The 13601-nt window shown below is 37.5% G+C and overlaps 1 protein-coding gene across 6 annotated transcripts in view; it reads right to left on the minus strand.

Annotated features, from left to right (window-relative positions):
• The window catches only part of KANSL1 (KAT8 regulatory NSL complex subunit 1), a 151883-nt gene that overhangs the window by 20551 nt on the left and 117731 nt on the right, over positions 1-13601 (minus strand). For all 6 annotated transcript variants that reach the window (XM_054689142.1, XM_054689139.1, XM_054689140.1 and 3 more), the window contains 2 exons: positions 9253-9362; positions 7446-7641 (listed from right to left, as the gene is read on the minus strand). In XM_054689142.1, the coding sequence (XP_054545117.1) occupies positions 7446-7641; positions 9253-9362 (306 nt within the window). The remainder of the gene's footprint in view (positions 1-7445; positions 7642-9252; positions 9363-13601) is intronic.

Raw genomic sequence — 13601 nt, forward strand, 5'->3', positions numbered from 1 at the left:
AAAAAAGGGAAAGATAGTTATGCAACATAATAGAGGTGTTAGCTTAGGCTACAATGGCAACTAGCTTAACATTAAGAAACATTGATTACAATTAGCCTTAAATCCAATGACTAGTAATCCTTGTAAGAAGACCATGTGAAGACTCAGAAGCACAAGATTACTAGAGATCAAGATCAGGTGAAAAGAAGGCAGAGCTAGGAAGTATGCTGCTACAAGGCAAGGAATGCTCAGTATTGCTAGCAACCACTGAAAGCATGACATGTCAAGAAAGGATTCTCCTTAAGAGACAGCAAGGGCTGATACTTTGATTTTATACTTAAGACTCTCCAGAACTGTGACAGGAAACTAACACAGGCAGTCACTAAATTTTTTGGTGACAAATACCAAGAGTGGAGAAGAGGGGGTAGGAGATGGGTAAGAACAAAGAGGGAAGGAGTTACAATGGATTATGGGTGATTTGGTTGGTGATGGGTACACTACAGTGGTGATATCTGATAAAGGATTTTAATGTTACCTCAACTAATAATAATTTAAAAAATGAATGAGGGTCTCCCTGGCGGCGCAGGGTTTAAGTCTCAGCACTATCAAAGCTATCACCAGCAAATGAAGCAAAAGTTCGATTCCCAGGCAGGGAGATGACCCAGATGGCGCAGAAGACCTCTCCTGTCTAGCCCGCTGCTCCCCTCAGCAGTGTATTTCAGTGTGTGCCTGTTCTGCTCCCCACTCTGTCTCTGGTGAATCCTCTCACCCCTCCACACCTATGGCCTACACCCCAGTTCTTGTACGCATAAATAAATAAAAATCTTTAAAAAAAATAAATAAAAAAGGGCTTCCCCGGTGGCGCAGCTGGTAGCGCACTGCACTGTGAAGCTGTCCGCAGCCGCTGCAGTGCTGGTTCGATTTCCAGCCGACCAGGGAGACGCTCACATGACCTCTCTTGTCGCCTGCTCCTCCCCCTCAGCAGTGCTTTCAGTCCGTCTGCCTGTTCTGTTCCGCACTCTGTCTCTGGTGAATCCTCTTACCCACCCGTCCCCACACCTCTGGCCTGTACCCCAGCTCTTGTATGCATAAATAAATGTTAAAAAAAAAAATCACTGAAGAATTAGAAATCCAAATTAAGAAAGGCATATAAAGGTATAAAAAGTGACTATAAGTAAACAAAACATTATAATCAAAATTAAATCTAAGTAGGTCTTTAAGTCTAGTTTCAAAACTGAATATATACCATATTTTAGAATCAAAGATTTTTAGGAAGTTAAAGGAAAAAATCTAAACCTTTTTATGTTTTAGGTTTTTTTATGTAAAAAAAAACCTTTAATGTTTAAAAAAAACTTACAGAAAACAAAATGCTGAAAGTAAATGGATGAGGAAAATGCATATACTGTAACACTGATATCAAGAAAAGTACAATGCAAAGCAAAACAACCCATGGAGACAGAAGTCATAAATCACTAAAATGATGTATTTACAGAATAGACCACAAATGTAAGAGGAAACCACAGAAACACTGCTTTGACAAAAATGCTATAAAATTAGTAATTAATAATAAAAATATAAAAGGAGAAGCAAACCACAGTTAGAACTTGGAAACTTAATGTTTGTCTGTTGGGAAAACAACTGAAAAGCACCGTGCAGAGAGACACACACCAGAGGCTGTGGAACGCCATCCAAGAAAATTTAAAGTCAAATGCTTGAAAAAATATGTAAGAAATAAAAATAAATTAAGCATATGAATAAAAGGCACTGCAGGGGCAAAATGACAAGAAGAATTAATAGCAAAAACTTATCTTTTGAAATGACCAATGAAATGGCAAAACTATGACGAGATTAATCAAGAAAAAGAAGATAAATATAATTCAGACTAAGAAATGAATGGAACCACAGATTTAGGGATTTTAAAATTAAGAATGTTTCTGTAAAATTCTGTATGAGTAAATCTGAAAATATCAGAGACAAGAAAAATTCCTGTAACGTAGAAGCTGGTCTCAGATTTTTTATCTTAAGTTCAAGTAAATTTTAAAGAAATTCACACTTCCTCAGCAATCTTTTTAAACTTTTCCAGAAAATAGTGAATGACAATGTTCTGTATTCATTTAAAAAAATTATCCTATATTAAAAGTAATGGTGAACTTCTAAAAGTATTGCCACTAAAACCAGGAATGAGATTCCCTCTCTTTGAGATAAATGCTTTCTCAACTCTGTTCTGAAAGTGCACGGAAAAGGACCCTAAGTGTATAAAAGAATTGTCAAATTGTTTGATGACGGATAACCTACCCAGAAAATTAAAAATCAAAGCACTATTAAGAGTTCAGAAGTCTTCAATTACAAAATAAACATCTAAATATCAACCTTAATCACTTTACAAAAATATCAAGAATGCAGGAAATTTCAAGAACTGAACTGAAAAGATAAAATACTTGGATACATGGAGAAATCCTATGGTCTCTTAATACTGCAATTGTATTAATTCTCTCTGAAGGAATTTCAGTATCAAAGTAAGGCACTATTTATAATTCTTTGTTCCAACCACCTTGACCTTGCTGATTCCATAGGTCAATTCTTAGTGTATCTAACACAATCATTTCTCCCCTTCTGAAACACTTTTGTCCACATATGCTACTCTCTAGGATTTCCTTCTATTTCATTAAACATTCATTCCCAGTCTCTGCTTTTTATTTCATATCTTTAAGGCTATAACAAAGATTTTCACGGTTTTGTTTAGTGTTGTATTCCCAGTGCATAGATCTAACTCATTGTACAAGCACAATAAATACTTGCCCAATGAGTGAAGCAAAATTAAAAATGCTTAATAGCAACTATTTTGTACTAGTAACTTATTAGTCAGAATGTTACAGAATGTTAGCTCAAAGCATTAAAAAATTCTTGGCTGTAGGACAGTTTATCTAAGCATTAGATCTATTTCTATTTATCTTAGCCTTTCAAAATGTATTTTACCTCAGCCTTTCAAATTTTATTTTACATGCTATAAAATAAATATAATACACTGAAAACTCATTAGAGCTTAGAGTTATTGTACTGAGCAGTGGGTGGTATCTGAGTACTCCAGTAACTTTAATCAATAAAGAACGACAATTTTCCACGTCACAACTGGCTTCTTCCCAAAAGGTTCATTCTTATTGAAAAGTGAGGTCCTCAATTCTATCACAAGAGCCCTCAATAAAGAAGATAACCCATTTGATATTAAATTATTCACTTTCAATACTGACTTGTAATCATCTTATTTCTTTTGTTCTCAACCACAAATGTTGTCAACACCAGACAGTAAGAGAATGTCCTATACGTAAATGGTCATCCCTCCTCGTGTGTGATACAAGGGTAAGAAGTGGAGGACTACTGGGAATTCTGTAGATGTTAACCTTAAAATTTAACCCAAGGCTATCCTTCTTAACAATTATACTCCAACACAGACTATAAATCATGTCAGAACACTACTAAAATATCTGATAAGAAACATTGTTTTTTAAAAACTTAGAATAGAAATAAGGCCAATCCAAAAATTTCAAGGTATGTTATTTCTTTTTAAAACACCAACTATACTAAGATTTAATTTATAAAATTATGGCATAAAAGGCAACCCTGTATTAGTCCTGAATTTATTTAAAAATTTTATTGATCTGGGGGCCACCCTGGTGGCGCAGGTGGTTGAGCCCAGCACTGTGAAGCTGTCCACAGCCTCTGCAGTGCTGGTTCAATCCCCGCTGGCCTCGGAGCAACCCACATGGCGAGCAGACCTCTCCTGTCTCGCCCGCTGCTCCCCTCAGCAGTGTATTTCATCAGTCTGGCTCTTCTGTTTCCCCGCTCTGTCTCTGGTGAATCCTCTCACCCTCCCGAGCATCTGGCCTGAACCCCGGCGCTCTTGTATAAATAAATTTAAAAAAAAAATTAAAAAAAAAAATGTTATTGATCTGAAATCTCAGTATCTATAAACTAATGTTTTAGGCCATTATCAATTTGCACCACATGGAAGCAGGAAGATGGGAAACAAAAGTTATAAAAATGTTCTCTTTGCATGTTTATTTACTGGCTTAATTATTAACATCTACTGTGTTAGACCCTGAAAGTGATAAAAATACAAGACAAATAGCAATATAGGTAACTTGTAATGATCTGTTCTAATATGACAATGAAACCATGATATAGGAAAGTACCCCAAGTTCTCCCCCAGTCTCAAGGCTGTCTGGCCTCCCAACTCTGATATTCACCCACTATGCCCTTGGGACTACTTTTAAATTCTATTGTAGCTTTCAGAGCTTTAGAGACTTTAGGCTGTCACTTCCTTCCTCCATATTATTACATTATGCCTCCCGTCTCTTTAATACCAATCCACTCCAAACATAAACTACCACACCTGTCTTCAAAAAATAGCCATGATGCTTCACAGATCAAAATTCTAAAATTTAGAAATCCCAAATCAAGAGTCTGGGCATTAAAAACTGCTTCGTATTTACTGTTGGGTCCCACTCCCATTTATTTGCAGTATGTTTATCTTACTAAAATCTTTGGTATAGTCACTGATTTTAAAATACCAATGACATAAAAACAGTCTTTAGGGGCAAAAAGACGTGTGTCACTACTATAAAAGTACATTTCAATTGTAAGATATAGCCTAATCTCAGAAATGCCGTTAAGACTAGATGTAATAAAATTCCGTGATTCAACTAAGATGACAGCCCCTTAAAACACAGTAATTTAAAATTTCCCTAAAGTAAATTTTAGAGTTGAATCTGAAATACAGTAAAATAACTTAAAATGTAGGTAAGTCATTACTAGTGATATTAATTATTTGTTTTTTATGTACTATATTCTGGCAAATATACCAGCACCCACCTTTCTTGGGATAGGGAAAAAGGTAATCTGAATAATCTAGAAACACACAGTTCTCTTTATTAAGATTTTCTTTACTTTGGGCCTCCCCGGTGGCGCAGCAGTTCAGAGCGCTGGGTTGCGAAGCTGCCCGCGGCCTCTGCGGCGCAGGTTCGATCCCCGGCTGCTCCCCGGCCACCAGAGGAGGGTTCCACATGGCGCGCAGACCTCTCCTGCCGCCCGCTGCTCCCCTCAGCAGTGTACTTCGGTCCTTCTGCCTGCTCTGCTCCCCGCTCTGGCTCTGGTGAATTCTCTCACCCTCCCGCGCTTCTGACTGTACCCAGTGCTTGTACAAACAAACAAACAAATAAATAAATAAAATAAAAAATCTTAAAAAAAAAAAAAATTTTCTTTACTTCAGAAAAAAATCAAACCTTATTACCATATATATGAATGCACCGCTATTTACCAAACCCAGAAAATGACTTATCTGTTATCTTCATTATCTACTTCTGTCACTAGAACATAAGCTCCATGAGGACAAAGATTTTTGATCATCAATGAAATTCAAGTATTTGAAGAATATTAAGAACATAAGGGGCACACACAAAAACCTGTGGAATAAATATGCCTGACAAATCCAGCACCTCAAGATGATATAGAAGGCAAGATGCTTGCTCAACAGCAAGTATCATGGGAGACACAGAAAGCAATCAAGATACAGAATGGCCGTTTGTTTCCATCTTTGGCAGAACTCCAGCTATTTCTGCTCTAACTAGCAAATGGTTTGTTTCCCAAATTCAACGTCTTTTGTCTTATTTTCCATAGCAGGATGGCATTGAAACCAAAGATACATTGGAACCAAAGGGTCTTTAGTTTACATGTTTTTCTTTGCCTCCACTGCCCTTTAATTTTTTTTTTTTTCCATGTGCCTTCAAGAGAACTTTGATTTTATGCACAGAGCAGAATAAGGGGCTGTCAACATCAATAAGGAAGGCTTGCAGCTTCAGATAAAAATAGCAGACAGCAATCTGAAGAACAGAGAGAAAAGAAATGATACACTAATGGTCAATTTTCATTTGCAATACTTTCCTTTAAAAAAGATGAAGGCAAAGTTATACTCTGATTGTATATTATTATGAAACAAATGAAACACTGAAAATTCACTGTGCAAATATTAAGGGTCCAGCAATTTCTTCCTTTCCCCACTCCTTTGCCATCAGTTTTCTCGGCAAAATTATAACAGTTCTTAATCAAACGTTCTATTTTTCTCTGCTTTCCTTTCCAAAGAAGTGTTCTTTGACAGCATTATCTATAATGGTCCCCTCATTGCCATGACTCCCATTCTCTCCAGAACCCACCCTAATCAGAATTTCACTCTTCGTTTCCCTATAACAAAACTGCTCACAAAGGCCTCTAACAACCTTGGCCTCGCTGATTCCATAGGTCAATTCTTAGTGTATCTAACACAAGCACTTCTCCCCTTCTGAAACACTTTTGTCCATATATGCTACTCTCCAGGATTTCCTTCTATTTCATTAAACATTCATTCCCAGTCTCATCTTTTTATTTCATATCTTTAAGCCTTGGAATGCTTTAAGGATCAATTCACAACCCCTTTCTCTGACCTCTGTTTTCCCTACTCTCTTCCTCTCCTGCATTTTTCTCCCCAGTACTTAAGAATGCTGCTCACTTTATCTGGTCTCCACCCATTAGAATATGTCAGAGTAAAGATTTTCATGGTTTTGTTTAGTGTTGTATGCCCAGTGCACAGCTCTATCTCATTGACAAGCACAATAAATACTTGCTGAATGAGTGAAGCAAAATTAAAAATGGTTAATAACAACTATCTTGTACAAGTAACTTATAGGTCAGAAAGGCAGTAAGAAAGACACATTTCATTTACTTCTACAACCTATGAGATCTCCACAAGCTTTGGGGTGAGTGGGTTGAGGGGAGAAGGGAGTGCTAACACGCTGCAAATCACAAAGATACTAAGTGGCAGTGTCTGATTCCAAATTAAGCCTATCACCTTTAAATTAATGGTCTTAACCACTGCATGGTACTAATTCTAATATTGCTAGATTATTTCTATTAGTTAGGGATAAATTCTTTTTGAAGGGTCAGCAAGAGTTTCCTGTGCTCATGATTTAATCCCCCTTTTCTCTGCAAAGACAAACATTTGTTTAGTAACATCGATTTAGAAATTTTAATGATGATTCTTGCTTCAAAAGAAAGCATTCCACATTGCCATTTTCAGTGACAACATACAAGAAAGAAGGAACATCACTCCCCTTCAGAGTGTTGATGACAGCACTTCCACTCCCTGTTCTTATTAAAAATCTCAAGCCAGTACTTTCCAGATCTGGGTGAAGAGTCAACTAGGAGGTTTCTGTTTTTTTGAAAATAAGATTCCCAGGTCCAACTCCAGAGCAACCAAATCAGAATCTCTAGGACACAGGGCCCAGGAACCTAGTATTTTTAAAAGCTCCCCACGAAACTTTGGTGGCAATCCAAGTTTGGAAAACTAGGTAAACGAACCAAAGCTGCCAAGAGAATAATATCTCTATCTGAGCAACTGGCTCACTATTTAACAATGACCAAGTCTCACTGGTACTGACCTTCTTGGAAAGAGGAACGATGCTGTTGGGTCGAACAAGCCTCCGTTTTTTACAGTTCAGGACAGGCCGAGTTCGAGCTGCCACACAGGTGCCATCAGATGATGATGAAATTAGATTCAGTCGTTGCTTTTTATGTAACTGTTCCTCAGCATCAGAGCCATCACCTGGAATGTGGTCTGCCAAAATAGGCTGAAGACTACACAGGGGAAAGAATAATATTCTCAGACGAGGCAAAGAAGCAAAGCTGCTCGCACTGCTTTAACCTCCTCTACTTCACATTCATGGATACAAAACAGTACTCTAGGGACTCCCTGGTGGCGCAAGGGGTTAAGCACCGCACTATGAAGCAATCTGCAACCTCTGCAGCACGAGTTCGATCCCTGGCGGTCAGGGAACAACCCACATGGCGCAGCATCTGTCTCTTCCGCTGCTCCACTTAGCATTGTATTTCAATCTGCCTGTTCTGCACCCCACTCTGTCTCTGGTGATTCCTCTCACCCTGCCCCCGCATCTCTGGCCTGTACCCCAGCTCTTGTATGCATAAATAAATCTAAAAAAAAAAACCCCAAAAAACAGTACTCTAGAGCAGAACAGGTCATTCTTGTTGCTGATGTCTGCTAATTTTTTTTTTAAATATTTATTTATTTATACAAGCACTGGGTACAGTCAGAAGCGCGGGAGGGTGAGAGAATTCACCAGAGCCAGAGCGGGGAGCAGAACAGGCAGAAGGACCAAGGTACACTGCTGAGGGGAGCAGTGGGCAGCAGGAGAGGTCTGCACACCATGTGGGACCCTCGCCCGGCGGCCAGGGATCAAACTGGCGCTGCAGAGGCTACAGGCAGCTTCGAAGTCCAGCGCTCAACTGCTGCGCCACCGGGGAGGCCCATGTCTGCTAATTTTTGTGTATAGTGTTTATGCTTATTCGTAAGACTCTTGGTGAACATTAGACCCATCACATCAAAGTCAAAGTGAATGCTGCTTCTAGTAATTCAATTCTCTTCTACAACAGAAAAATGAATTTTTAAAAATTAAGAAAATTACAACAGGTAAGAAAACAAATTCTGTAAATGTTAAAGAGCTGCCTGAGAATCAATTCTATGAAAATGAACTTTCAGGGATGTGGACATACTGCTTACTTGAGAAGGATTCCTTGAATTCTGGTATTTAGAAATACCAACTGTAAGAATCTAATCAGCTCTAGGGCCTCCCTGGTAGCGCAAGGGGTTGAGACACAACCTATGAAGCTCTCCACAGCCATTGCAGCCCAAGTTTGATCCCCGGCCAGGGAGCAACCCACATGGCGCAGCAGACCTCTCCTGGACTCGCCTGCTGCTCCCCTCAGCACTGTACTTCAGTCAGTCTGCCTGTTCTGTTCCTTACTCTGTTCTCTGGTGAATCCTCTCACCCCCACCCCACACCTCTGGCCTGTACCCCAGTTCTTGTATGCATGCATAAATAAATATTAAAAAAAAAAATCTTATCAGCTCTAGACTAGAGGATTTTATATAAATCTGAGGAATTCTCCCAAGACTGGGACCAATCATAACTATTCATGTAACTGAATAACCTCTTATCTTCATGCTGAGTTGGTTTTAGACCATACCAACTTAAAGGAAATACATTAGTGTGCTAATTAAAATATAACTGCTACAGTAGGAGGGAAGCAAGTTATTAGTAAGCGATAATGCTTCTCTTCTTTAAACAAGGGTTAGTCCTAGCAAGGGATAATTAATGCTGCAAAGCTTGTCCTCCCCCCTCCCGTGCCCCCACCAAGTCTACTGAGCTTAAGAAGTAAGATATAACTTACGTGTTAACCACTCCATTGACAGGCCTCAATGTTCCAGATGATTTGGTAAACAACTCTGATGGATGACCCGAGGCACCATGGTTTTCCAGTGACTGAGAAACAGACTCCACCTGAATAAGGAGAATAAAAATAAAACAAAATTCTTATGACTGAGGACAAAAAAAAAAAAGGATAATAAACTTTTGTTTTACAGAGGATGGGGATGAGGAACCAAAATATTTAACAGACCAAACAGGGAGATGACCCAATGATTTCATGGCAAAAAAGCTTAGCAAAAACAATTATATAGTAATAAGAGCCTTCAACTAAAAGAAGGATACATAAAATTGAGCAGTAAGACAACTAAAAGGAAATTTAAATAAAGTTAACATCTGCCTACACACAAAAGTGGCCACTGACAATATCAATAACCTAAAGATGCTCAACATCTAAAGCATAGTTATAAATTATGATACACCAAATCAAACTGTTAAAATAATGATAAAGGATATCTCTTCTTCCCTTATGTCAGAAGGAAATTTAAGGATTAAAAAATAATTGTCTTTTATGTAGAAATATTTTGGAAGAGTTTAATTAAAAAATTGTTTTAAGTATTTTTATTTATTTATGCACACAGGAAGTAGGGTATAGGCCACAGATGTAGGGGGTGAGAGGATTCACTAGAGACAGAGTGGGGAGCAGAACAGGCAGATCTACAGAAATACACTGCTGAGGGGGGGGCAATGGGTGAGACAGGAGAGGTCTGCTGTGACATGTGGGTCAGCGCCCTGGCCAGAGGATCGAACTCGTGCTGCAGTGGCTGGCAATAGCTTGATAGTACTGAGACTTTAACCTCTGTACCACCAGGGAGGCCCTAAATTCAAAATACTCTAATGCAATTGTGGCTAAACTATAAAATGGAAAAACAAAAATAGTGTCATAGAAGTAAAACTGTTCTAAAAAAGTCTTTACATTTATATAGTAGCACTATTTTAAGGGGGAAAAAACCCCCAAACACCCTACCAAATATGTCAGTGAGGATTTACTACTCAGGGGAACCTCAAAAAGTTCAAACAAATATTATAATACAAGTAGGAAATCAAAAGAATTGAAGCTACATGTTGGCATTAACCAGCAGATATGTGACTAGAGGCACTCCTGTCACAGCTTTCTTGTATTTCGAAAGTTCTGGTTTAGATGAAGATATTTCCTTTCAACACAAAAATACTGTCACTATGAAATTTTTGTTGGTGTATCAACCTAACACTGTCAATTTTACATCCACTTAAAATAATAGCTTTTAGCATTAAATTATGGCAAATCTGATTTATGTATCTAAATATTCTACAAGGTTTCATTTAGTAATAAGTTGATTGCATTTTATTAGTTTATTTTGCAGGGATTATGGGACAATTAACTGCAAAGACACTTGTCCAGTATAAAATGTTGCCATACTTCCAAAAAAATCTCATTTCAAAGCAAATTTTTCTTACATGAATTCTAAAGAAAAAACACAAATCACCAGTAATCTCAGTACTCATAGCTAAAAGCCTACCTCTTGCTTTTATGCCTATACATACATGTTTAAATGACGTTAATCTTCAATGTAAATTTTATTTCTTAGAGGAACTTGAAACTTTCCTGAGGGTAATTCAATCCTAAAATTAAAGCTGAAGTCACTAGGCAAAAGACTATTTAGCACAGAAATATTTGTCAAGGATATAGAAGTACACAGTGATCAAGTGCATGAATTCCAAAGAGGGACTGTATCTGGACTCCAGTCCCAGTCATAAGGGAGGTACAACATAGAGACCCTGGGATGTTCTATAATCCACTGAGACCCCAAAACAAGGCATTAGGACAACAAAGTTCATCACCTACTCTCAAATACAATGAACTTAAAATATTAACCCCTCAACCTTCCAATAAGTGTTCCATTTGGATTAAAAAACCAAAACAAAAAAAAGCCCAGGGTTTCCCTGGTGGCACAGTGGTTAAAGTCTCAGCGCCTTAAGCAATTGCCAAACACTGTGGCATGATCCCTGGCCAGGAAGCTGACCCACAAGGGGCAGCAGACCTCTCCTGTCTTGACCTTGCTCCCCCCCAGCAGAGTACTTCAGTACATCTGCCTGTTCTGCTCCCCACTCTGTCTCTGGTGAATTTTCTCACCCCCTGCACCTCTGACCTACACCCTGGTTCTTGTATGTATAAATAAAAATAAATCTTAAAAAAAAACCAAAACCCTCACAAACACACACATTTTTTACCTAGAGCTTCTAAAATGCATTCAACTTTTTAAGACAAAGTGAACTCTCCCTATCCTGCAGTCCAAATGCCTGCTGAGACAGAAGGTAGAGAAACATTAACATTTCAGAAGTATTATAATCCACAAATAAATTTAATTTCAATCATTACTACTGCAATGGCTTTCAACATTAGTATTTTCAGGAAACTAAAGCATTACTCAGATATCATCCAATGGGAAACTATGAAAAGGATGACAGAATTTAAGCAGCTCCTATCTAGAAAGTAGGAGTTATTGTAAGGCTTCTCTTGAATTTCATTTAATGTTCAGATATATTCTAAAGGCATCCATAGGCAGAAAGAGTAGAAAACCTTAAGTAATTCCTTCTCCACCCCATAAAGCAGCACCCTGGGGATTACCATGTGGGAGATGAGATGGGTAGCAAATTTTACAGCTAAGGCAGCAAGGAGTGTTGCTGATTGAAAGGGTTAGGTGTACAGACTAAAATGATTAGTATAGCAATGATGCTCAAATTTGTTATTCATATAAAGTATGCATGTGCCTGATTAATCCATCCTTTTTCCAGACCAATCAAGTGTGACAGAGTACTTAAAAACAAAAAACAAAAACTCTAGTAAATTAAGAGTTCATATGGCGTACAATTTTCTAGGGTCTACAAACCCATGTCTACTGAACTGACTTTTTATAATAGTGAAAGTAAAGGGATAAAAATAAAAAGCATACACTTAGAAATACTGATTTTTTAAAAAAGCCCCTTGTTTATTAAGAAAATTTAACAGTTCATTTTTGGTTAATTATTGTGTCTTTCTGACAAACATCAAAAAAGAAAGAGAACGCTAACTAGATATAAGGAATTCAACTTTTATTCCTAGGTCAAAAAATTAAGTTTTTGATTTTATGTGAATTATTTCATGTTTCAAGCTCCTCATCTCAATACTCAGCACAGTCTTTCTTAAAACCACCAAAATATTGTTTGCTAATAAAGAGTATACTAGCCAGAACAATCAAGTGTGAACTAGCCCCATGGTCAGGAAAATGCTAACTTCAGAATTGTGGTACATTCTGAAAATTCCACTTTCACCAACTTACTTACACAGGATTCACTTTCTGTATATGTAAAATAGGACTGTTTGCAACTCACTTCCCTATGTCTCTATGTTGAGGTTAAAAGAAAATCTACACAATTATATGCAAAAATACTTTTGAATTATTCATGTTTTAGAAATTTCAATCAACATAATGTGTTACAAATCTAACAAAATGTTATGACTACTAACCCTAAGATTTACAGAATTTAAAGAAATAAAATAATCAGAGTCATAAATTTTTATGGCTCAACTCACTTATCCACAGCCCTAATCTATTTTAAAAGTACTAATTGGTCACTATTTTTTAATATCATGGATCAAATGTTCCCCAGCCAGTATCTATCCCTCAACTCTTATTCAGTCAATGTACCATTTGTAATCCCTGTGACCACAAAACTTCAAGGTAAAGATTGTGTCCCTCACCATCACCAAGAAAAAGAAAATTGTTGCTGCTTAAGCAATGGAAGGAAGATTATACCTTGGAATGTTTAAAAAGAAAAAGCAAGAGTTTACATATTTAGCATGCCTTTCTTGTGAGAAAGCACCAGTCTTTCATTTAATAGGTCACTTGTTTCTCCCCATCATTCCCATAAAGAAAAAGATAAAAGAATGAAGGCTCATTTTACAAAAGAAGTAACAAAGACAGTTGTCATAAAGCACAGAAACAGTGTTTTTGCTAAAAACAAAACAAAAAAAAGGTCTATTGCAAATCTAGTTTTTAAAAATCCAGTAAATGACCTTTCTTCTAAGAAAGAAGGGTACATAAGAAAATACTCATGTATCTGAATATAGACGGGATGATCGAAATCAAATGAAGCTGGCTACCAACATGGGGTGGGTAGGAACAGGATATAAACAGGAAGTGAAAGAGGGCAGTACTGAGTACATCCCTTTCATATAGTTTGACTCTTAGAATTTCACGTTTTACATGCTCAAATAATAAAGATCAACTACTGTGTGTGGGGGAGAACAAGAAGTGGAATACTGCAGGGACAGCAGAACTGTTCATGAATTAT

The sequence above is a fragment of the Talpa occidentalis genome, unplaced genomic scaffold (genome assembly GCF_014898055.3).
Source record: "Talpa occidentalis isolate TD23 unplaced genomic scaffold, MPIMG_talOcc4v2.1 talOcc4.7, whole genome shotgun sequence".
Classification (NCBI taxonomy): Eukaryota; Metazoa; Chordata; class Mammalia; order Eulipotyphla; family Talpidae; genus Talpa; species Talpa occidentalis.